General features: G+C 41.8%; 1 protein-coding gene across 3 annotated transcripts in view; it reads left to right on the top strand.

Moving 5' to 3' along the window:
- TNFAIP8 (TNF alpha induced protein 8) overlaps positions 1–26,355 on the top strand; it is a 119,085-nt gene that overhangs the window by 54,361 nt on the left and 38,369 nt on the right. The window contains exon 1 of one of the 3 annotated variants that reach the window (XM_017531870.2): positions 444–4,257. The exons of the other annotated variants lie outside the window; for them this stretch is intronic. Coding sequence (XP_017387359.1) covers positions 4,191–4,257 — 67 coding nt within the window. The 5' untranslated portion in view covers positions 444–4,190. Of the gene's footprint in view, positions 1–443; positions 4,258–26,355 lie in introns of those variants that run through there. 3 annotated transcript variants of the gene reach the window in all.

The following is a 26,355-nucleotide window of genomic DNA, read 5'->3' as shown; positions in this document are numbered from 1 at the left end:
GACAGACGTGAGCAATCTCTGCCCCAGTGCTGGCCCTCAGCGGCAGTTGTTCACACTGCTTAACTCACCACTCTACCTGGCCTTGGGAGTTATTTTGCGTTTCTATTAAACCTAAAGCTATTATTCCTATTTTCCATGTGGTCTGCTCTTTGTGCTTTTTGCCTGGTGAATCATGGATGTTTTTGTGATATGATACAAAGACAAAAAAGCCAGCAGATATAGGCTCATATTCCAGCATTCTGCTGCACAGATGTTACCTTTATGGAGCTGGGTTTCCACACCTGTAACCTGAGGATAACGATGCCCAGTTCCCAGGGTTTTGGCGAGGACTGAGTGGACCACAGTGAGAGCATCATGCACACTGTGGACATTTGCAGGTGCTTAGCAGCAGGATTTTCCCAACCTTGTCTAGACACGGACCATGCAAGGCCATGTCTAGACAAGGTTGGGGAAATCCTGTGCCGTGCAAGGCCTCCTTTATGTGAGAAGTTCGGTCTGACCGTCCACCATCTCTGTTAGAACATCTGGAAAACGCTTCTGAGCACATTGTTTGTCTCAGGCACTGGGTCTCCTGCAATAATTCCTTCTCAGCCTGCCTTCTTCATGCTTCATCAATGATTCCTTCCTCTTCGAAGAAGAGGAGAGAGACAGAGAGGAATAAGTTGAATAGAGGAGGGGGAAGCTCTGATTAGGGCCGTGGTGTAGGGAGGCCATTGAAGAGTTGGTATGGGTGCGATTCAGCATGTCAGGAGCGTACGTAGAGAACTGATGGGAAGAGAGAAAGGTTGAACAGTAAGAAAATGAAATTAATCTTGGCAGTCATGGCATTAAGCACTAGGGATTAGGAAGTATCCTGGGAATGCCAAAGCATAAAGGTCAAGGTGTTTTGTAGACATTTCCAGTTTTGTCTGAGGCTGTAGAATTAGATGAAATAAACAAATGAAAATATCTTTTTTATGCAGGCACAAATGTCTCACTCTTGTGATGATTTTGTTGAATGTGCTACTGATAAGGATGTGGGTAGCTGTGAAGGAAATATTTTTCTTGGGGTATGTGATAAGCAGTTGATGAAACTAGGCCAGTGAGAGCGTGTGTGTCTAGAGATTGTACTGGTAGGGCAGGGGTTAGGCCTCATGGCCTCTCCTCTCAGCCCTGCCCTATTGTGCAGGGCCCTGTTGAATATGCTGCTTAACCTCTCTGCTCTGCCACTCGCTTTGGAAACTGGGATTGCCACCCACTTTCGCTGAGCGTGCAGGGAGTGAAATGATTTAAGTGATAGTCTCTTGCTCTGAGATGCCAAGATAACCCGGAGCACACACACACGGAGGAGAAGGATCTGGTTTTCTCATGGCCACCATCGTGTGTTTGCAGAGAGATAGAGAAGAATACCAGATAAGACAGCCCCAGACTTCCCTCATGACAGCTCATTTGGTATTACTGTGACACTCCAGAGTGCCCCCATGACTGACAGTGTCAGTTGTGCTCTCAGGGGCTGTGGATTAGGAGTTGGGGTGCAGATTAGCCCTGTGCTTCTGCTGCAGAGCTCCACTCACCAACAAAAAGGCCAAGAGCCACGTGTATTCCTGAGCGCAGATTGCCTTTACAAATTTGGGTCTGGACAGATTCTTCAGCCACTAGAGGCCACCAGGCAGGGCTCCTAGGGCTGGAATTCTCAGCTGTCTGCTCTCTCTGCCTTGCCTTGAAGCATGGGTGATGCATCCATATTGGGTGACCATCACAGTGTTGATCCCTGAGCCTACCTAGAATGTCTTAATTCACAAGTCCTAGGGAAGCATGGAAGTTCTGTGCATAGTCATGTCTACAAAGGCATCTTTGTAGAGATTAACTTTTTTTTTTAAACATAAGGCTATTCTATAAGGTTTGACTGCTTCACAAATATTTACTCGAGAGTCTCCCTGCTCTTTAGCCTCTGTCTGCAACTCTTCTTTCTTCCCAAATATAATAGGATAAGCAGAATGCTAACTGCTGGTACTGGTTTAAACAGCACACTTTGAATAGATCCAAGGACAACCTGGGCATTCTAGTCTCAAGTGAGAGAAGAGTAGTGTCTTAGGGAAATGCCTATGCAGATGCTTTGCTTTTTATTCTCCTATTTTTGGAGAACTCTCTCCAAAATCAGTTATTTCCTGCTGGGCGTGGAGGTGCCCACTGGATACCTGAGGCTACCATGTGTAGCCTCCTCTGCCCTTGCCTGGTGTCGGGACCTTGCTGGTACCTCCCTGACTGGGCCTGGAGTGTGTGTAAGGGCCCTGCTGTGATGGTGGGAGTTGTTTTCACATAGGACTGCAGGATTCTTTCTCCAGCCTTCTCTTCCCCCGGCTTCACTGCACTGCCCCATCCTCCCCCAGCAGAAATGGAAAGAGTGGTTCCTGGTGACCACCTAGCCAAGCAGCCACCACTGAGGTCACATTTTAGGGAAATGTGAGGGGCCTGTTCCTCTGTTTAGATGCAGCATTTCTGCTCTTTGTAACTTACCCTTGGAATTGCCAGTGAATCACGGCCTGGGAAGTTCTTGTGATTTAGAGTCCTGCACTTCCAGGAAGAGTTTTCTCTTGACGCCTTCTTTGACCCTTAGTCCCTGTTGAAGTTTTCATGGCTTGGAAGTCCAGTCAGAATTTGGGGGGTTAACACAAAAGAACACAAAAATATTGTTTCTAAGGTATAAACTGGTATAAACATCATATCTCTATGAATTAGTCACATGATTAATGTAGGCCAAAGAAAACAGGAAACATATAGATATGTTTGTAAATTGATGTTGTTTTGGTATCTCTTTTGACCTCCTTCCCACATTAGTATTTGGCACTTGATTTTAATTTAGGTCAGTAATAATGCTCATTACTGCTTGAGAACTCTGTGTGCATCAAGCAATATGTTATTTGCTTCACGTGGTTCTCTTTAAATCTTACTAGCAATTCTGTGACGTTGATGATGTGATTCTCATCTTACAGAAGTGCAAAATTGCTCAGCGGTGTTAAATAACTTGCACGTCTGCAAAACCGGAAAGTGGTCTACATAGACTCTGAGCCAGGCCTTGAAGAGTGTGTCCATTACCTTCCACGTTTTTTGCCAGGTGCCTGGTAGATTCAAGGTGGAGTGTTATTGCTACAGAGTATAGAAATAAAATCAAGAAGCTTACCATGTTGGGAGAGTAAGATAAACAACCAAAGATAATACAAGGACAGCTGTGATAGATACCAAAAAAGTGTTATCAAGAAAGGTCAACTGAGGTGCAGTAGGGGCTAAGGGAAGAGGTTGAGATCATACACACCTAACTGGGGTCACCCAGGAAAAGTCTTCTTAGAGGTGGTGCACTTGAGGTGGGCCTCATAGGACTGGCAGAATCTTGTGGGGTGGATAAGGAAAGATTTGTGGGTGGCAGTGACTGCCAGATGCCCAGGTAAATAAACAGGCTCATAAAGAAACTATTAGATTATATATATGCATGTATGTGTATGTGTACATGTGTGTATAGTGTGTGCCTGGATACACTCACAGTTATATTCATTATGAAAACCTTCTATACTCTTCCAAAGCAAAAGGCTAATGACTTTAAGTAGCAACGTTGTCCAAACTGTGTTCTCTAGTTCTCCTGAGAACAGAAACACCTCTGAGCAATACTTAATAGACGTTCATGTTTATACAGGTAGGAATGAGGTGTTTTTAAAATTTTCTTTTCTTCAGGCATCTGTGAATGAGGCCTCTCCCTCTTTTTGTTTTTTAAGTATCTGTTTCTATTTTCTAGCATGTTGAAACATTAGACTTCCTGTTTCTGCTTGATTTTGAATATACTCCTGTTTGCTTGTCACAGGTAATCTTGAGTTTCTGTGTAGCTGTAGTTTACAGGGAGCAAGTGCAGGCAGCAACGAGTCCATCCCTGTTGTGAATGTGGAGACCTCTCTGGACTTACAATTAAAGGCTACATAATGCATTCCACTACAAGTGACGAAACCCAGCTCCCAGAATAACAAGCAAGACAACTTTTCAAAGTGACTGTTGTTGACCAGTGCCTTCTGTGCATTTATGTGTTAAGCTTAAGGTAGATTTTTCAAAAGGATAGTAGAAATTATTTTGAATTCTTCTTGAGAAGGACTGAGTCTCCCCGAAGGTGATGCAGGCGCCGTAGTGCACACGTCAACAGGGTGTTTGCGTGCGTTCCTCAAGTCTGTATGACTCTACCAAGATACTGTGAAGTTGTCCTTCTAATTGTATACAGGGAGAATATGCTGAAACTAGGTGAGTTAAAACTGCCCTCAGAATATGTTTGAATGTAATGTCTTCGTTGAAATCTGGTAAAATGTTCAGATGACTAGCATGGTATTGCTGTCTTCAAGGAATAATGTTTGTTTGTGGCTTTAGAGTTACTGTGTTCAACACATCACTTTTGTTTTATTTTGTTTTGCTATGGCTCTGGGTGTGGGGAACCAGTGTTAAGCTGAGGGAGGTGTAAGTATTGTAGGTGGAAAAAATGGCATCTGAAGTTCTCACGTAGACAGTTTCATTTATAAATAGACGAAGGTTTGAAATGTTTCAGAGATGGGACTCTGAAAAGGTTGGATGGCTTTTTCACCCAGAATTTCTCTTTTACATTTTTTATGTGTTTATTAACTATAGGACACCTCTGGTTCCCGGTGGTCTGGCAGCAGTGGTAACAACATGGAACAATCCGTAAACGCGAGGGTGTTTATTTCTATTCTCTCATTGGGTAATTGTTTGAGTATTGCTGTTGCCATTTTCGCTAACAACCAAAAAAAATTTTACCTTATATATAAAGCATTTTGTACTTTTAAAATAACACCTTAGGTTTGTTTTTAGCCATGCTTAATGCTTCCACAGTAGACTTAATTTTATTTTTAAAGTAAATTGAAAAAGTTGCCAAGGATTGGAATACAGTGTTTTAAATAGCCCTTAAAGTTATATTGGTGTTTATATACTTTTTTGCAATTTGATGTATAATATTTGCTTAAGTTTACTTAAAATTTTTCTGCTCAACAGATTTTCTGGAACTTAAATTTGATACTAGGAAAAAACTAGAATTTGGAAGACATAGGTGGGTGTTGGTATATCTAGTCTTTTGGTCCATTATTGAACCCTTGGCAGCCAATAAATATTATTTCGTAGAATCTTGGCTTCTCTTGTATGGAATGTGGTCACTTATATATCATTTGTAGTCAATGTATATTTGTCTACTAGATGCCTAGAGGTGTGCATGTGATCCCGTCATATATGTATGTGTGTGTGTGTATATACATATACACACACATTCTAGCCATATATAAAAATGGTTATGTGTCTGTGGCTGTATGTCATTGCATATATACAGTTGAGAACAGAGCCAGCTTTACTTGGGAGGGTTTTGTGGAAGACGTGAGTTTTGGATAGAATTCCAAAGGGAGGGTAAGCAGCGTACTTTGGCAGAAAGATGTGTACATAAGGCTTCCAAGGCTGGAGTGATTAAGTCATAAGCATTCAAGGGTAAGCATGAGCCATTTGAGAACGAACTGTAAATTAGTGGTTGAATATAGCCAGACTTGAAGTGAAGGAGAGGCAAGGTTGTGCATGCCAAGCTAAGAACCGTAGCGGTAGAGTGGCATGTAGGAGCTTGTCTACTCTGTTCCTGGTAAATTTCACTCTTGGATATCAGCACATCCTGACCATGTTGCCATCTAGTGGAACTGGCTGAAATGCCTGTGGGAGCATCAGTACTTTTTCCCACTTCAGGATAAACTCAAGTGTGATATTTTGGCAATAGGGAAACTTACTTCCCTGTTACCTGGGGATTTTAAATGAAGAATCAGACAAGGTGGGTTTAACTATGCTTTCCCTAGATGACATTAATTTAGATTCTGGAAATGTGGAGCTGAATGCTAATATAAGGAATTTCTCATAAACAACATCTGGAGTCCAGGGTATGACTGCTGAGAGTGCTGGGTGTACATGCCCATCATCTTAAGATATGGAGCGAGCAGGAAGCAGCGCTTGCGAGGTTCTGCACTGGAGTGAAAGCATACCGCGTCTGGCCCTGGGCCCTTTATATTTCACTTAGGCCAGCTTGTTTTGTCATGAGGTTACAGAGTCCATCCTAGTGGCAGAGAGAGCCCCCTGACCGTAAGCACCACAGCCCACAGACCCCAGACCGAAGACAATGTAAAGGTCTGTAATCCTCTTTCCCTCCCTCCCAGCCATCCATGGACATATGTATTCAGCAAATACTTATTGAATTATGTCCCAGGCACCTTCCAGATACTGAGGCTATAGCAGTAAACAAAGCAGATAGAAATCCCTGCTATTGGATAGCGGATATTCTAGGTGGGGTGACAAACATCAACAAAATAAATAAGTAAAAATATATAATAAGTGGAGAGCTGAGTGCTAAGTAGAAAAAAATATTTTCAAGCTGAAGAGGGAAACAAGGATTGTTGCAGGGAGTGAGAGGGTGAAGGCAGGTAATTGTGGTTGCAATTGTGAGTGAATCCTCACTGAGCATGTGATTGATATCAGACTCACCTGAGTAATGTGAGGAAGCTAGACGTAGATATCCTGGGGGAAGAACTTTCCAGACAGAGGGCAAGTGGCTGCAAAGGCCCTGAGGTGAGAATGGGCCTGATGTATTCCAGAAACAGTACAGAAGCTTAAAGGAGGGGGAGAGATGAGTCAGAGAGGTTTTGAGGAGCTAGATGGTAGGGCCTTGTGGACAGTTGTAATGAATTTGACTTGTACTAGGCATGAGATGAGAAGCCATTTGATTTAGTCCAGTCTTCTCATTTTACAAATCCAATGTAGGCCAAAGAAATCAAGGAAGGTGTCCATGGTCATTCAGCCTCGTGGTGTGAGAGCTTGGATGAAAACCTGTCTCCTGCCTCTGGCACTCTACCGGTCACCCTGCCTGCCCTGGGGGATACATGGCCATGTGCAGGTGCAGACTTCCAAGTGCAGTGGTCTGAGAGGAAGAAAAGTGCTGTGGGCTCCTCCAGCAGCTGTGTTTCAACATTAGTTGTTCCCCTTCTGTGTCCCTTTCTACCTATAACAAACACAGAATGGCTTAGACCTCTTATTTCAGAGAAATACTATGGCAGAGTATTTCTCTGAAATAAGAGGTCTAAGCCTTTCTGCCAAATATTGCCTGCCTTTGTTTTGCTATGGCAATAAATCCTTCAGGTTTTCCCAGTGGTATTCTGCCCATTAGCCTGTGAAGCACAAGAATCTGCAGTCTCATAAAGCCTCCCCTGTTTCTTATTTGCATTCATTTTTAAGCTATTTGGATATAATAAACATAAGATAAAATGTCTACAGTCCTAAGAAGTTTGATCACCATTCTCAGTATCACCCTCCCACCCTGAAAATTAGTAAGATTGAATATTAAATGTTACTTAAGATGAATTTGAAAATAAGATTACTAGTTGAGGAGAGAATGTGAACTCGTCACCAAATACAGCTTAACCTGGACCATTTTGGCCCAATACTCATTGTCTTCTTGTTTTACTTTGAACAAGTTCAAGCCTTTTTTTCCCCTTCTATCTCTTTTAGATCTTATGACCACTGTCCTCTGGACACAGGCCAGATCCTCTAATATCACTTTATGGTGAAGGTCAGACCAGTGCTAAGTATAGAAGAAAATCACTTTGTGCTGTCATCTGCATTTTCTCCTCTTGTTTAATCGTCTCCTAGCCTGCATCCAGTGGACAAAGCGACGTGAAGTATTTGCATCTTTGGAGAGAACTCATCCTGAATTCTCTTGCTTCATTCTTTCCCTTCCTCTTAAAGCAGAGCTCCCATTCTAGACGATAGGAGATTTACGTCATCATCATATCTTGCACTTACATTTGTTTGTATAGCACTATTTCTTTTTTGCCAACCAAGGTGATTTCATATGTTTATTTGTACATGTCGTCTATAAATGAGCGTGACATCCCACCAGCTTGAGCCATTAGGGTTAGCATTGATTTGCATCCTTTGGAATCAATTCTCCTTTTGGTAAAATTGCCTATCACTAGAGCCTGAGGGCGTAGACCTCTGTGGTCTTTCTGTTTCTATTTTTAGGAGAGTGTGCTCCTGGAAGAGCTATCTGAGCTGGATTTGATGAGAACCTAAGAATGAGTGCTTGGTGGAGGAAATTTCGTTATCAGAACTCAGGGCCATGTGTGAGTTAGCAGCCACAAAAAATTAAAAATAAAATAAAAAATTTAAAATGTCAGGGCCAATAGGACAACAAAGCCATGTAGAAATGCAGATATTAAGGAGGGCCGCCATGAACAGTAGGCTTGACAAGAAACATTTCTGCGGTTCCTGTTTACCATCTAAGCCAGAGCATTACAGCATTTGCTGCGTGTGGGAGATGGAAAGTGAAAGTGCTCAAAGTTGCCACCAAAGAAAGTCTAATTAACACCCTAACTGATTTCCCTAGCTTCCAGAAAGTCTTTCTGTTGGAATCCAGCATTTCAGCTGTAAGACTGCTGAGTGGAAGTGCGGAAATGCAATTTGCTGTCTACAGAGCCCCAAGTGGACTTTGAGCACATTCTTTTTGTTTTGTTTTGTTTTGAGACAGAGCCTCGCTCTGTTGCCCAGGCTGGAGTGCAGTGGCACAATCTCAGCTCACAGCAGCCTCTACCTCCCGGGTTCAAACAATTCTCCTGCCTCAGCCTCCGGAGTAGCTGGGACTACAGGCTCCCACGCCTGGCTAATTTCTGTATTTTTAGTAGAGACAGGGTTTTACCGGGTTGGCCAGGATGGTCTTGATCTCCTGACCTTGTGAACTGCCCACCTTGGACTCCCAAAGTGCTGGGATTACAGGCATGAGCCACTGTGCCCAGCCGACTTTGAGCACATTCTAAGACAAAAATCTGGCCTGACCTTATTAATAGTCCAGGGCTTTCCATTGCTGATTTGCTCCTCTCTTGCTAACTGCTGAATAATGTTCCTGCCCTTCACCACATGTGCCCCTGAGCTCCTCACCATATGTCAGCTCCTGGGAGAGATCCCAGGGCAGACCTGACCTCCTCATTCCTGGATCCTTATTCCAGATCGGAATCTGGAGCTTAGAACACACACATACCTTCTCCGCACCTTGTCCCATCCTGCAAGTCTTTTGTGCTCCTGTCAGGCAGGCAGCCACCCACAATATGACAAGGATATTCTCACGTTGGGTTTATCAGGAAGCCCCATCAGGGAGCGTGGGTCAGCACCAAGTTTTGAGTGGAGGAGGAAGATCAGGGACCCATGTCCTACCTTACAGAACTTCCACCCCATCTGTGCCTCTGTGGTGTCTTGGCATCCACCCACTTTTCCCCAGCCTTTGGACTCTGCTCTCTGCTATCACTGTCACCAGACAGGCCAGAAATGGTCCTGCTGGAGAGGAGGCTTCCAGGCTACCCTCTGGCCTTTGTTACCAGGAGGCTTGAGGAAATGGGCAACAGCATTGATCAGCTGTGTATCCTTGGCTCCTTCACCCACTGTCCTTCAGGTGTTGGAGAATGTTGTAAAGCCAGCAACAAGATTAGAAATTTTCATGCACTGTTCCTCCTTAGCTGCCCAGGATATTATATCCATTGTGGCTTTTGCTGTACAAGAAAGAGAAACCCCAAGTTCAACTTGTTCATACAAAAGAGATTTTTTTGTTGGCTCACATAACTGGGAAAAAAGTTTTGATTTAGCAGTTCAGTGATGTCAAGAACCTATTTTCTAGCTTGGGCAACATCATGAAATTGAGACTCTATGTCTACAAAAAATCAAAAAGAATTAGCCTGGCACGATGCTGTGTACCTGTAGTGCCCGCTACTCGGGAGGCTTAGGTGGGAAGATGTCCTGAGCCCAGGAATTTGAGGCTGCAGTGAGCTATGATTGTGCCACTGCACTTCAGCCTGGACAATAGAGGGAGACCCTGTCTCTTAAAAAAAAAAAAAAAAAAAAAAAAAAAGGCCCCATTTTCTGCCTTCTGTGGTTGAGCTTCATCCTGAACTCGTTTGTTGATAAAATCCTGCAATTCTAGACTTCATATCCACCATACACTCTCCAGAGGGAGAGAGATAAGTGGCTTCTTGTGGTTGTGTCAGAGGAGCAAGTGACCTTTTCCAGAAGCCCCCAACAAATTTCTGATGTCTCAATGACCAGTTCATTGGCTATGGCATCTGCTGTGATGATTGCTTGGGCTTGGGTTGCCTAAACCCGTCACTCTATGGGATTTCTGTGATTTATTTAAAATGATCAGGATTGCTACCCAGGGAGAGAGGAACGAACATGTTGTTGGGTTAGGCACGATGTCTACTACACAGGCCTCCTCTTGTGGTTTCTTTCTCCTCCTCTTTCTTCGCTGCCACTGCCGCCGCCGCCTCCTCCTCCTCCTCCTCCTCCTCCTCCTCCTCCTCCTCCTCCTCCTCTTCTTTCTTCAAGTTTCTCTTATTTGGTGACTGGCTATGGTATGTAGTAAATGGGGCCCTATATATGGGATTACCAACCCCTGATGACAAATGTCAAATGCTGTCAGGGAGAGCAAGAACACAGATTTTGTGGACCACAGTAGCACTACAGATCACAAAGGGATTCTAGAGGTCAATAAAGCATCCCCAGGGAACTATAGATCTGGTCTGGTAAGTTGAACAATGAGAATAAGAAGTGGAGAAAATTAATTATAGACAGCTCTTCATTCTACGGTAATTATATGTTCCCATAAAACACTGAAATCCAATATAATTTTTGTTTAAAAACTGTTTGATAAGGCCATATGTTTCTGTAAAGAATGGCCTTACATTTGTTAGCTGTGACCTTCATCACTATATTTGATTAATGATTTTATCTATTTTAATGGAAATAAATGGGCTGTGGATAATGTAAAGCTTTGGAAGCTGCACACAAATAAATGAAATGGGTAATCAGTCATAGAGAGTTTCATTTAATTTTCTCTAAATAAAGTCCTCCAGGAGGATGGCTGTCTAGAGCAGGGGAAATGGTTAGGGCAACATTCAGAAGGCTGGTGAAAATGAAAGTCACAGTGACACAAGAAAACACCACCTTGTGGTAAGCAGAAGAGGTAGCCATTTATCTTTTAGATGAAATCTGTGGCTGGAGTATGTCCCTAGCCAGCCAATCTTCCCCATATCTCTGATGGAAATATATGCACGGGGGCCAGCCAGAGCAGAGGAATCCTTTATTACCAGTGGGCTTTCAACCAGACCCTAATGAGGAACTTGAGTGAGCTAGACTGCCCATGCCGGTCATAGAAATTCGATTCAGGAACGTTGGGCTAGGCTGCAGAGGACCACTGTTCCTGAAGGCATGCCCTGCCCCCAGGAGGCTGGTTGCAGGAAGGAACCCTGAGCTCCTGAGGCCACAATGGAGGTCCTGGAGACTTAATTCTGTTAATAGTCCCTCTTAAGGTACTCATCATATCAACTTGCTGGGCCTGCTTTCTCATTTGTGAACAAGTTTGAGGAATGGGAAGATTGAATAAGACAACTTCAAAACCTTCCGTTGAGCATTAGCTTTCCGATTCCTGGGTTCTGTGCAGAGTGTGGCAGGAAGTGTCATGGAGAACTGAGGTGGGGGTAGGGGTGGGGACTTTGGTCCTCCATATCCGGACATATGAACAGACAGGTGATGGCACAGTTTCTGTAGTACGTGCTGCAGATGCCTTAAATAGCCACCAAGTGGCCAGACTGGCTGAGTGGCAGTTTGAATTGGTCCAAGTTGAGTATTTTTAGTTGGATACCACAGATAGTGCATTTATGGCCATAGTTCACCGAACAGAGGGATTGTTTCCTTTGCCAAGCCAGAATTGGATATTGGCTGCCAGGCTTGTGTTCTGGGACATCCAGATGTCAGGGGTATTGTGCGAGTGGTGCACATGAAGGAAGCTCAATGAGACTTAGCAGGTACTTCTGTTGGAAAGCAGTTTCAAAGCTATAGACACATTTTATTCAGGGCTGGTGAGCTTCACTGGTGTTTCGGTCTCCTGATTTTTTGTTCTGTTTTGTTTTTTGAAGTTTGATTAAAGTGGTGTTGTACACTGTTGTGGTTTATTGTTTTTTAGTGATCCTGTTGCTCAATAACCCTCTAGCACTCTGCTCTGAAATGGTTAGCACCAGAACTCCACCTAGGAGAGAGGTTGTATATTTGTTTTTAATGTTAGTCTATGTAAGTCAATGGTCCCAAGCTAAAATGTCCACAGGAACCAAGCAAGTAATATGAATGTATACATAGTGCTCTATGTGAACAATCTCAGGTTGTGAGTCCTGTGGTAAATTTAGAAACAACAGTCTCATCTAAAGGCATTGAAGTTCAGTTGAAAAACTTAAACAAACAAACAAAAACTACATGAGCTGGATTCAGTCCCAAGGCTACCAGCTTAGGATCTTTGGGCTATAAGCCAGCTGACTTCAACTATCACTGCTGTTTGTTCAGTCTCAGAGATTCTGTATTTATGGATGTGAGCCAGTTGTAATTTCATTTATATAATTGATTTCAGCTTTTACCTTAGATGAGAAGACTGGCTATCTCCGGAATAAGGGTGCCACCAAAATTTTCACTCACAAATTGGAATCACATCAAAAGAAATCATATCTTCATGGAAGTCTTTTTTTTTTTTTTTTTTTTTTTGGTTTCTGGCTTTTAGAGGCTGAATCTGTTTAGAGAAGTAGAGATGGAAATCTCAATCAAAACAGTTCTGAGTATTTTACATCATTTAAAAATTTGCATCACTGAAGATAAGGAACTCTAAGCATTTGAAACTCTCACTTCTGCTTTGCAAGTTGTCTACTGGATATATTCAGTTCTCTTTGTCTTTTTGGTCTTAGGCAGGCATGGAGTTAGTGGCCAGGGCTGAACTGAGAATGGGACAAGTTTGTGTTCATTCTCCTCCCAACCCTTCTAACAGCCTTAATTTCTGTATCTCTGTTTTCTATCTGGGGTACCCTCTAGTCCTCATCTCTGCAGGGAAGGAACAAATAAATGAGTGAATTCTTTACTCTTAGCTGTTAGTCATCCACCGGCTTTTCCTCCAAGGGATGTTTGTGTTTTTAAAAGAACCTGACGGTAGAACAGAAAATCAGAGTTTAACCCAAAGTATCACCCTTCTAATGAGAGTATTCCCTGTACCTGCTAAGCACATAATCTGGGGCTTGCTAGCCTCCCAGTGACAACACCTGTGTTGTCCCCTTTAGGTTAGAACTGCAGAACCAGCACCAGCCACTGAGCATGAAGAAGGTTTTGACTTCATCTTTTAAAATTTGCATTATTCAAACTCATGTCAGAGTTCACGCAAATTCTTGCAAATGTGTTTTTGTAAGAGATTTGATGTCACCCCGCTTCCCTGTGTTTGGTGTTGGCCAATGGGAGGGTTCTAAAAACGTTGTATTCCTTCCTTAGAGCCACTTAAAGCTGCGCTAAATTTGTGTGTTTTTGATTATGCTTTCTCCTCAGGGTACTCTCTCAACTTACTCCCTTCAGGAAAACTTCTCGAATGAATAGTCCACCAATGCTGTCTCTGCTTTCTCAACACCAGATCATTCTGCAATCTCTTGCTATTTGGCTGCCATCTCTAGTCATGTTACTAAGTTCCCTTTCTTGAAGAATCTCCAGTGGTCATCTGGCCATCATAGCCATTGGTCTTTTCTTCAGCCTTCACTTCTGACTGGCTGTTCTCTACCTGGGGACGTTTTTCTTTCTTTTCTCCCTCTCTTTGCCTTCTTTGGCTGACATCACTTCTTTCAGGAACCCTTCCTTCATGACTCCCTCCCCCAGGCCTGATTGAGGTACTTCTCCTATGAGCTTTCATAACACCTCCTGCTTTTCTGCTTTTAAACTTACTGTACTATATTTTAATTAGTATATTAGATATTTCCTCCTCCAGTACCTTTCCAACCCTCACTTCTGACTGGCTCTGTGAGGGCAGATATCATGGCTGTTGTATCTACATCATTTACCTTTTACCTGTACATAGTAGGTGTTCAATAAATGTTTGTGAAATTAACAAATACATAAATGAAGATGACATCTGAACAGTGACATCTACAGCTTCCTCAAAGCAGACAATGATCCCTGATTCTCCCTAGTTCTCTTAGACCTCCAATTAGAAACTGTAGAGGGGATCTTAGATGCTGTCAATAAAAAGTGACATCTGGCCCTGAGGAAGAAGACAGTTTTCAGGAAATCCTGGCCATTCATATTCAGCCACTTTGTTACCAGGCAGGGAGTCTGTATGGCTTATGTTGAATAAGTAACCGCTACCTGTTGATAAAATGTGTGAAGTGGATGAGTTTTAAGGATTCTGACCATCAGCAGAATGGGAAGCACATTGTACAGAAGACCAGGCAACTGGGCTATAATGAATTGATCATCATTAAGGAGGAAGAATTTGAATATCTGATTGACCACTATAGCTAAATAGACTAACAGTTAGAGGAAATGATATAGTATTGTGTCTATTCAAAGCCATGTAGACAGTACTGAACTTTCTGGGTCATTTAAACAATTATTAATTAATTAATTTTTTTGAGACGGAGTCTCTGTCTGTCACAAGGCTGGAGTGCAGCAGCATGATCTCGGCTCACTGCAACCTCTGCCTCCCAGGTTCAAACGATTCTCCTGCCTCAGCCTCCCAAGTCGCTGGGATTACAGGCGCCTGCCACCACGCCCAGCTAATTTTTTGTATTTTTAGTAGAGACAGCGTTTCACCATGTTAGCCAGGATGGTCTTGATCTTCTGACCTTGTGATCCACCTGCCTAGACCTCCCAAAGTGCTGGGATTACAGGCGTGAGCCACCACACCCGGCTCATTTTTTTTTGAGACAGAGTTTCGCTCTTGTTGCCCAGGCTGGAGTGCAGTGGCACAATCTTGGCTCACTGCAACCTCCACCCCCTGGGTTCAAGCGACTCTCCTGCCTCAGCTTCCAGAGTAGCTGGGATTACAGGTGCACACTACCACATCTGGCTAATTTTTGTATTTTTAGTAGAGATGGGGTTTCACCACGTTAGCCAGGCTGGTCTAGAACTCCTGATCTCAAGAGATCCACCTGCCTCAGCCTCCCAAAGTGCTGGAATTACAAATGTGAGCCACCACACTCAGCCTAAACAATTTTAAAAGTAGTTTTAACTATACATTTTCACTTTTTGGATTTTAGAATGCAATGTCCCTTCCCTTACCTCTGAAAACCTGACTCTGTTATATTCAGGGAGTTACATCTGTTCTGAAGATCTACTATGTATTGGGACAGGCTTTCTGGAGCATTTAAAAAGAATGTGAAATCCTGATCACATGCATCTTATCTCTTGAAATTGGGCAGAAATTGTTAATTTGGTGTAAAGGCAATGAAAAAGCACAGCTTTATTAGGCAGATTTAGTGAGCAAATGTAGGTTCAAAAGTATGTTATGGACCAGTGTGATTAACAACAGTCTTTTTTTAAAAATATGTTCTGTAGCTTTTGTGTAGTTAAGAGTAGGTATTCTATGTAATCTGTTTTAGAAATTTTTTCATTGAAGGCCGTGAGCTTTATAGCAGACCGAGTGGAAGAGCTCTGGTGATATGAGAAACAGATCTGATAGGTGATGTTCAAGCTCATCCCACATCAGTTACCCTGCTCAGACCTCAGACTCAGATGTGTGAAGTGGAACTCCTTGCCCTCCCACTTGGCCACACCTGTTCCTCCTCTGGACTTCCCCTTTTCTATTAACGTCTGCCTCCCTCTTTCCCCAAGTCAGCCAAACTCAGAGCTTCCCAATCAGAACTAACCTCTGACTTACCTTACTTCCTTTATTACCTGACCACCCTCCCTCCACCATTTTTTGACATGGGGTCTTGCCATGTTGTCCAGTCTGGTCTCAAACTCTAGGGTTCAAGTGATCCTCTCTCCTCAGTCTCCCAAATAGTTGGGATTATAGGCATGAGCCGCCTCATGGCTATAGGCATTATAGGCACCACACCCGGCTAATTTTATGTTTTTAGTAGGGATGAGGTTTCACCATGTTGGCCAGGCTGGTCTCAAACTTCTGACCTCAGTGATCCACCCGCCTCGGCCTCCCAAAGTGTTGGGATTGCAGGCATGAGCCACTGCGCCCAGCCACACAGCTCTTGTTTCCTATTTTCTTGGGGCATATGGCAGATTTGCCTTGAAGTATATTTTTGTGCTGTGCTCAATCAGAGACACCATAGTATAGAGAAAATATAGCATGGAGTGAGGTCAGAAGACCCACGATTAGTCTTAGCTCACACTCAATCCCAGCTAGGTGACCATGGGCCAGCCACTTAATTTCTCTGAGGATCTGTATCCTCATCAGGAGCAAACAGAGTTAGTAATACCCAAGATTCCTTTCTTATAGGAATGTTACGAGGATCAGCGGCAATGTATGCAGCAGCATTTCATGAGCTAGAAACCACTGCTATGCTGATACATAGTAAGAGTAGAGATGTGTTCTATTATGTGCCTAGGATTGCACCTAGCACATAATAGGTCCTTCATAAATTATACTTATTATTTCTAAGGATATTAAAACATAGCTTAATATAAGCACATACATTGGTTCTATACTGGATTATTGATTCAGAATTTGGGGCTATGTTCAAGTGGCATACTTTTTTCTTCCTCTGATTCAATTACAAGATATTAGAGACAACCAAGGTGCGGACATTTTACATTCACAGATTAATTTCATCCATTAAAAAAATCAGATGACAAAATTAATTACACATTGTACAATGAGGGATCCCAAATTGGCTTTAGAAAACACAGTATGTTGTAAATGAAAACAGTCTCTGAAGGGAAGCTCACTCCTAGGAGACTTGCTTAATAGAATGTTTATTGCCTACGTGTCTTTAGTAAAGAGGTGTCTGGAATTCCCATCTGGGATTTATTAGTCTAAATATTCAGGTGGTCCAGTGCAGGATGTTAGTTCCTAACTTAAAGGAAACAAAGTTTCCAATCTGAGGATGGTGAGATTGCTGCTCTTTTACAGTGGACAGCTGCTGCTGGTGTCTTGCTTGTCCTGGAAATGCCATTAATTGAAATGGAATTTTGTTCAATCCATGTTATTAATGGTTCCTAAAGCAATTGTGGTGGGTTGATAGGTGGCTAGTAAGGTTGTCTCTGTAAAGGTAAGCACAGTCTATTAGTTGAAGTCTGGAGTCCACTGGAGCTCTACTGGAGATGTTTGCATTTGCTCGGCGCTCAGTTTATAAGGATGTCGAAGGATGTGTGTCCATTCTGTGCATGTTGTAAAACAGAAGGTTTGCAGCTGTCAGATTTATTTTTTTCTTGGCTCCTTTTCTGACAGAATTTTTGTAAACTTGATAGTTTTATGGATTGTCGAAGATTACTAACCTCAGTGCTCCAAATGTCATGCAAATTTTCTTGTCTTGTTTTCTTTCTCTGAAGATAGCAGATATTTATGTTCATAGTTTCTTGTAAGGTAATTTTTGGGGAAAAGGAAATTAAGATTGTTCTTATATGCTGTCATAATTCTATATTATGAAATTATTAAATGATTATTTTATTAGCTATATGGTGCTTCGAAAGTATCCAACATGTGTTGTACTCTGTAGAAAGGAGAACAAACAAATGCAAGGTGTAATCTTGTGTTTTAAATAGCTTATGAGCTGCCTCGGAAGACAACTAACGTCAAGATTATCAACTTTAAGTATAGTACAAGTTCACTATAGAAGTATAGGTCCACTGTGGACTTCAATAGGCTTTAAGAGGAGTTGGGACCTGAGTATGGCTTTGAGAGGGGTAAAAAGAGGATGTAACAGCTGAAAAAATAGACCAGCAGCAGCTGTCCCCACTGTGTGGCCACACAGGGTGTCATGATTCATCATAAGGTTTGTCTCAAGTAATTTCCAGCTAATGAAAAAAGGTGTCAAAAATTTATGAATGATTCCTTTTCACATCACTCATATCTACGTGTGTGTGTGGGCCTACATTCATGATTTTGTCCCTAGTAGCATCATTCATACTCCCTTGCATTGCTGTTGCCTTCTTTGGGAGAGAGAGGTTGGTATTTCAGCAGTTGTATTAGTCTGTTTTGTGTTGCTATAAAGAAAAACCTGAGTCTGGGTAATTTATAAAGAAAAGAGGTTTATTTGGCTCATGACTCTGCAGGCCATGCAAGCATGGCACCAGCATCTGCTCAGCTTCTATTAATACCTCAGGAAGTTTTTCCTCATGGCAGAGGTGAAGCAGGAGCAGATGTGTCACATAGAGAGGGAGCAAGAGAGAGGGGAGGAGGTACCAGGCTCTTTTAAAGAACCAGCTCGTGCATGAACTTATAGAGCAAGAACTCATTCATTACCATGGGGAGGGCACCAAGCCATTCATGAAAGATCCACCCCCATAACCCCAACACCTCCTTTCAGGCCCCACCTCCATCATTGGGGATCACATTTCAACATGAGACTTGGAAGTCTCAATAGCAGGCATCCTGGGAATGGGGCCTCACCCATAGCCTGTCCTATTGGTGTTGCCTTCCATAGGTGCAAGGACTGAGGCATCCAGTTGTTGTGTGGCAGGTATGAATTAACATATTTCTAGCTTCAGTAAGCATTTGAATTTTCAACCCATGGTCTTGTTTAAGGGAAAACAGCTTAAAATCTGTTAGGCAATGCTAACTAGAGATGATGGCTTTACTGACAGCTGCAGGAATGGAGAGAAAAAAAGGCCTATTCAGGAAACATGTTGATGTGAGATTAGAAATAAGGGGGACAGAGCACCATAATGATAACTGTAAGGTTTGTAGCCCCCAGTGCCTAAGTGAGAAAAACTTAATATTATAAAGAAATATAATATTAAGTATGATTAATATTAAGGCTCCATCTGTGCTTTCAGAGATACCCCTAGATAGGGCGAGCCTCAGGAACCATCCAAGTAGACAGGTCCTAATGGCAGCTGGAAACACGTAGGCTAGAGCAGAGCCTTCCAAATCTTCCTGGCTCATGCACCCTTAGTGGTCTCAGTAATTTTTTTCATGCCATTTCTAGGACAAAAGAAATACTTAGCAGTTTCATTTGTTAAGTGCTTAGTTCCAAACAACTTAGTATTTCTGTATTAATAACTTTGTAGTGGTGAAAAAATAATACATACATATTGAAATATAAAAAAATGTTTTTATGTTACTCTTCATTTCTTTCTTTTTTTTTTTCTGTTTTTTTTGGGTGTCTTGCATTGGAATACTTTTCATTTCTTAATGGAATGTGTGTACCTGTTGGGCATTGCATATATTGGTCTGGATCTAATGAAAATATAAAGTACACAGTTATCTAAAGGAGAGTTTAAAATAAAGGTATATTAACTAGGAAAACAACGTGACAGTTCCTCAAATAAATTAAAATTAGAATTACTATATGATTTAGCAATTTTACTTCTGGGTACCTACTCAAAAGAATTGAAAAGTTGTCTCAGAGAGATATTTGTAAACCAATAGACAAAAGTTGGTAGCAATCCCAGTGTCTGTCTACAAAAGAATGCATAAACAAAATGTGATATATACATACAATGGAATATCATCCAGCCTTAGAAAGGATGGAAAGTCTGACATGCTACCATATGGATGAACCTTGACGGTGTTAAGTGAGATAAGCCATCACAAAAAGACAAATACTCTTTCATTCCACTTATGTAAGTTACCTGGAGTAGTCAAATTTATAGAGACAAAAAGTAGAATGGTGGTTGCCAGGGGCTGACAGGAGCAGAGAATGGTGAATTAGTCTTCGGTGGGTACAGAGTTTCAGTTTTGCAAGATAGAAAAAGTTCAAGAGATGGATGGTAGTGATGACTGCACAACAATGTGAATGTACTTAATGCTCCTGAACTGTACACTTAAAATAAAGATGGTAAATTCTATCCTATATGTATTTTTACCACAATTTAAAAAAAATACAAAAGAAAACAAACTTAAGAAAAAGAGAAATAGTTAACTATAATGGGGACTGGCTAATAGGAAGTAAAGAGAACTTTAAATAACAGGAATAGCAGATACAAGGAGCAGCCACTACCCATGGGTCTGATAGAGCACCCAAACACATGCTTGTCTCCACTCCAGACCTTGCTGGAGAGGCGATGGCTGGCAGTGGCTCCCTGGCTTGCAGCAAAGTCACTGGGGTGCTGTGCTGGCAGAACTTGCTAGAAATCTATCCTCTACGATGCTGAGGAAAGCTATTCATGTGGAGGTTTCTCACTGGACACACTCTGCTGCAAAATCAACTGAGAGGGATGCCAGTGGAAGCTGCTGGAGGCTGGGAGGTGCTGACCATCACGTTCAGCAGGAGCCAGTTGCTGAAGAAGGTGTGGATGCTCTAGGAGCCATGCATGTTTGCAGCAGCCTGCAGAAAGAGTATACCAGAACCAGGAAGGAAAACTGCTTCTTTCTGCAATGTGTCTACAGTACTCTCCACTGACGAAGCTTAGAATGGTACCAGCTAGCAAAAGAAAAAATATGTAAAGGTCCCTTCTATGTCTTCACATAGTGGGTAATGAAGGGTGAATTCTGAGCTGTGAGGCAATAAATATATCATAGTTCCTCAAACTTTGAAACTGGATGGAATTGTGATACCCTAATTTCCTGTTCCACATCGCTTTTCAACTAGTACTTGCTTTTTAACATAGCAACCACCACCAACCTAGCTTTGCAAAGAAATGATGTCATCAAAAGGAAAATAATGCAATCTAATGTTAAACTGTGAAATAGCTTGAAATAGTAATTCATGCAAGCATCTGAGAAATGTTGTATATTGCTATGTTTCCCTCAAAGACAAAATATCCTGCACACCTCTGTGAGTTTGCTATAGTGCCCTGAGGTACACTGGCACATCATTTGGGAACCTCAGAGCTGAAATCATGTCTTTTTCAGCAGCTCTTGACCACATCACTGTAACATATGAGATTATAAGATGCTGATTTGGTTAAGAGTATGAGTCACATGTAAAGTGAAAATTGGATGGGGTCAATATTATTTTAAAAAACCTCTTAGGAAGTTACCGGATTGGAGACTGATATACCATCTCCTATTAAGTATGAGACTTACTCCCACTGTTTCCTTAGCATTGAAACAGGCTGCTGTTTCTTTAAGACCAGATCATAGAGTTAGCTTGTCTTTGAAGCATTTTTCTATGAAATAATACATAGTCTTAAACACAACATTCATTATCAGTGTGTGAGATGCTCACAGTGTAAAAGTCCATGCAGAGACTAGAAGAAGAGAGGAAACAGCAAATTCCCAACTCCTTCTCATGCTTACACTGTAGCATAAAATCAGCAGTGGGAATGGTAGCCGATGTACCCATTTAGATCATTTCTTTCTGTCTGATATGGGCTGTATATTGTTGAAATTGAGAAAATTAATTGATATATGATGGGGTTTTGCTGAGTTCAGTAGTGAAATATCTGTTGAAACAGACTTCAGACTGAGAAAGTTGGTGAATTTTAGATACCCTGTTTCTACTAGGAAATTTATGGACTTAATATTATCTTTTTTAGGTAGGCTGGCACATTGTTCAGGTGAGCAGTTTCTCAGAAAATGCATTCATTTTCACGATGCCTACAACTTGGTGAATCATAACTAGTATGTATTTCTGCAGCTCTTCTTTAAGGAAGGGCTAACTTAAATTTTGTAACCTATTCAAGAGGAAAAACTTCTGATCCATGCCTTTCACCCTACCTTCAAAAATAACCTCCCATTTTCCCTGAAGCCCTGTTTGGATAAGTTCTGCTTCAGTTCACATTTTTACCACCTGCTGAGTTTGTCTGTTGAGTGTCAGTCTTGGCTACTCTCAACTGCAAGCCTAGGTCAGCCTTTTCTGTCTCCTAAGCAGTTACCAGTTGGCACAATTGTTAATAGATTCTACCCACTTCAGAAACTCAATGTGAAAATCAAAGTATGGCAACTACAAGTGTGTTAAACTTTCAAATAGATCTCAGACCGGGAATCTGTGGTCCGAATTCCGCAAATGGAGAACTACGTTTGTCTTCTTTGTGGATTTCACATTTCAAATTTTGTTCAGAAACCTGAATAAAGCTCTAAACTGCTCAAATGCAGTCAAGTAAGGTCCATTACTCAACCTGTCTTGGCATTGTTTTCTACCCCCTTGGAGCAAGCACACTGAGGAGGAAGATTATCACTGGGCGTCTGGAGCAGAGCTGCTTGCTTCTGAATGCTCATGATAATCAATAGCAGATGTGTGGCTAGCACTGGAAAGTTGCATAACTGTCTCACACTGAATTCAGCTACGTCAGCCAGCCAATGTGAGGGGTCTCCACTAGGTTGTTGAAAAATAAAATTTAGTTAAAAGCCTATGTTTATCTTATCACAAAATTATTTCCTTGCTGTAAGGATAAAGGCAGAAGTAGAGTGGAAATAATTTGACAAATACTGCCCTTGGACTTGAATTTCAGTTTGATATATAGAGGAACTTTCTAACGGTTAGGATGGAAATGGGTTTGTTTTTTCAAGGAGGGTGTCTCTGGTTGTCAAGGCAATTCTGGATGAATGTGTGTTGCCGGTGATGTGATAGGAGATTGCTTTACCAGCCAGGTAGAGGATTAGAGTAGACAACTTCTGGCCAGGTGCAGAGGCTAACACTTGTAATCCCAGCACTTAGGGAGGCTGAGGTAGGTGGATCACCTGAGGTCAGGAGTTCAAGACCAACCTGGCCAACATGATGAAACCCCGTCTTTACTAAAATTACAAAATTAGCTGGGCATCATGGTGCATGCCTGTAATCCCAGCTACTCGGGAGGCTGAGGCAGGGGAATTGCTTGAACCTGGGAGGTGGAGGTTGCAGTGAGTTGAGATCGCACCATTGCACTCTAGACTGGGTGACAAGAGCAAAACTCCATCTTAAAAAAAAAAAAAGAGTAGACAACATCTAAGGCTTCTTTCAAGCCTGAGTTTCCACACTGTGATTTTTGACCCTTTTTCCTCTTGCTACTTTTCTAAAGGAAAGCTGAGGATGCCTTGGTCACATGTGATTTCGTGCTGCCCTGGCCACCTCAGCCCTGCCTTTCCTCTTCTTCCTGCTGAATCCCTTCTGTGGCCCCTCTCGTGCTGTTCCCATTCACCTGAGCACAGGAAAGAAATTCAGCCCTTTAGCTTTCATTTTCCATTGCTAGACCACACACATTAAATTGCCACACCTATCTGGAATATTGATAGAGCTAGCAAACAGACACTCTTAAACAACCTGGGACAATCTGGCCTTATTCATTATTATATTTGGAAAAGTGATGAGAGGACCCTCATGATTTTTAGTGTTCCATCATGTTCTTTACCCACTGAATCATTATAACAGCCCTGTTAAATAGTGACATTATTCTTATTGTATAGATGTGCAAACAAAAGCACAGAGAGGTTAAATTTGCTCATTTTTAGAGGAAAAATTAGGAAATAAGAGGAGGAAAACTCATCTTAATGCAAATGAGGCACAGACAGTGCTTGTTTCGCTTATGGGGGTGGCCCAGGTCTCCCAAATTGAGTCTGGTTTTCTTTTCCTTGCTCCTGGCAACCCATGTCTGATGAGGCTTACTGAATTTTTAATTAAGGTCCTTACTGAACTTTTAATTTAAAAAAAGACTCAATAGTTTCAGGCAGCTGAATAAATAGAAGCTATTGAATTTATAGCATATTTAAAGCATTGACTATCAGGAATTGAATGGCTTCAGTTTAAGGCTGTGACCAAATCATTTGAACAGGGAGATGTGACGATGGTTCAGTGCTAGAACCATGGCCAGCCATAAACTTTATGGGGACTTCCCAATATTAGCAATCTTCGAGTTACTCCTCTGCAAAATAAAGGAGGACTTGGATTTTATAGGAGCAGTTTAATAGAGTGAGACTGTCTGGATATAGGAGACAGGAGGCTTAGTCTGCATTCATTGTAGTCTAAAGAACATTATTACTTAGTTTTGTGACCTGCAGCAAATCATGTAACCTCCATTTCTTTAATTACATATCTGTAAAATGAGTATGATGACCCAAGGGGGCTAATTTGGGAGTCTAAATAAAACCTAATACAAGACATTATTGCTAAGTACATCCAGCCCTCCATATCTGTGCATTCCATATCCATGAATTCAGCATCTGTGGATTCAATCAACAGCAGATCAATAATATTCCAGGGGAAAAAAATTCCACAAAGTTCCAAAAAGCAAAAGTTGAATTTGCCACTTCCCATATTGTGTTGAATTTGTGTGAATAAAGTGATATGTAGGCATTGTATTAGGAATTATAAGCAATCTAGAGATAATTTAAAACATATGGAATGATATATGTACTTTATATGCAAATACCTTGTCATTTTATATGAGACTTGAGCATCTTTGGATTTTGGTATCCTTAATGGTCCTGGAACCAGTCTCCCACGGACGCTGAGGAATGGCTGTGTTATAAAAGAAGGACCGTGGGTCATAAATTCTTCAAATAATATTTTCTGACCTGACTTTGAGAGTATGCTTGTGTTTTATCATCTGCTAAAAGCTTTTTCACAAGAAAGATTTCTTAGTAGAGAAATAACAATGAAAGCCTAGGAAATAAGACATCCCAGATGTATTGTTGTCCCCCTATGTGTGCTCCTTTCTGACGCCAGCACTTCTTCTCAGTCTCTCAGATTTAGGCACTCACATCCAGAGCACTAGTGAACGTGTAGAATTTATGGGAGAGGTCACTGGGCAGATTGAAGAGAGAGATTACCCATAACTTCACACTCCTAGGACCTGGCCACCACTGGCTTTCTCCCTCCCTCATCTCCACACTCATCCTTAGCATCTTCCTTTCATGTGGTTCTGCCCCAGCCCACCTTAGCCTCCCCAGCCTTATCTCACTCAGTGCAGGTAGTCCCTGGCTTACAAATTTTTAACTCTATCTATATTTGTATGTGTGGGGTGTGTGTGTGTGTGTGTCTGTATGTGTGTGTCTGTGTGTAGAGAGGGGTCTGACTCTTGCCCAGGCTGGAATTCAGCATGTGATCATAGCTCACGGTAGCCTTGAACTCCTGGGCTCAAATGATCCTCCTGCCTCAGTCTCCCAAGTGGCTGGGACTACAGGCATGTGCCACCATACTCAGTTAATCTTTTTAAAATTTTTTTGTAGAGTTAGGGTCTTGCTATGTTGTTCAAGCTGGTCTCAAACTTTTGGTCTCAAGCTATCCTTGCATTTCAGTCTCCCAAAGTGCTGGGATTAAATGTGTGAGGCAGTGTGCCCAGACTGACTCTATGTGTATTTTACTAAAAGTGATACACATTCAGTAGAAACTATACTTTGAACACCCATACAACCATTCTGTTTTTTTACTTTTAGTACACTGTTAAAAAATTACATGATATAGTCAACATTTTATTATAAAATAGGCTTTGTACTAGATAATTTTGCTTAACTGTAGGCTAATGTAAGTGTTCTGAACACATTAAAGGTGGGGTAGGCTAAGCTATGGTGTTCAGTATGTTAGGTGTATTAAATATATTTTCATCTTAAGATGCTTTTATCCTGATGTAGCCCCATCACTAAGTTGAGGCACATCTGTACTCATCACTTAAGGCCACTTGAGGCACAGAGCTTGACCTTCTGCAAAGGTGCATAAATGACTCCACTGTCATTCGAACATTTCCTTCTTCAATTCTAGTAAATAAAATTTTCTTAAGGCTAAGAGAGACAACCTAGGCCAGAGAGGGGCCGTGGAGAGATACCCACTTAGGCTTATGTTATAGAAGGGTAAATGTAAACACGCCTGAGGATAATAGGAAGAACTCAAAGCCTGCAGGCCTAACTAGGGGAGAGACCAAGACACAGATCTCTCCCACATATGAAGAAATGGGAGTGAAAGCCAACTTTTTATATAGATGGTGGAAGACTTTGGAGACATTCAAGGTACTAGACAAAAATGATACTAGAAAAGTTGAAGAAGATCTCAAAGTCGAATAGAAGCAAGCAGATTCAGCCTTCTATCAGCAGGACAAGAAAAAAAAAAATGACCATTTTGGTGACCTGATGTTCTTGGGAACTAGAGGCTGTAGGTGCATAACTAGTTTACAAAGATGCCTCATATTTTTCACTGCAGAGAACATAACATTCTTGAATGTGAGTGGAATATGTGATACCTCCTGATTAAAACGGTACCTTGTCTTCCCAGTCTGTTGGCCTTCTAATTTGTGTGAGTCTGAAAACTCACTGATCTCCCCTTTCCTTAACAGACATCCGGGGAGCTATGAGCAAAAGGTCTAAAAGGCTAGGCCTCAAAAAAATTTTTTTAAACAGCTTTATTTAAGGCATAATTTGGAAAGAGATTTTTCTGCTGCTCTGTGATAAAGTTCAGTTGAGAGTTAGTGTTAATAAACCTTCCTTAGCACTAAGGTGACTTGGAAAGTTGAGTT

The sequence above is a fragment of the Cebus imitator genome, unplaced genomic scaffold (genome assembly GCF_001604975.1).
Source record: "Cebus imitator isolate Cc_AM_T3 unplaced genomic scaffold, Cebus_imitator-1.0 Scaffold74, whole genome shotgun sequence".
NCBI classification, from domain to species: domain Eukaryota; kingdom Metazoa; phylum Chordata; class Mammalia; order Primates; family Cebidae; genus Cebus; species Cebus imitator.
Note: the sequence above shows the minus strand (reverse complement) of the source record. Positions and strands in the feature narration are given on the sequence as shown.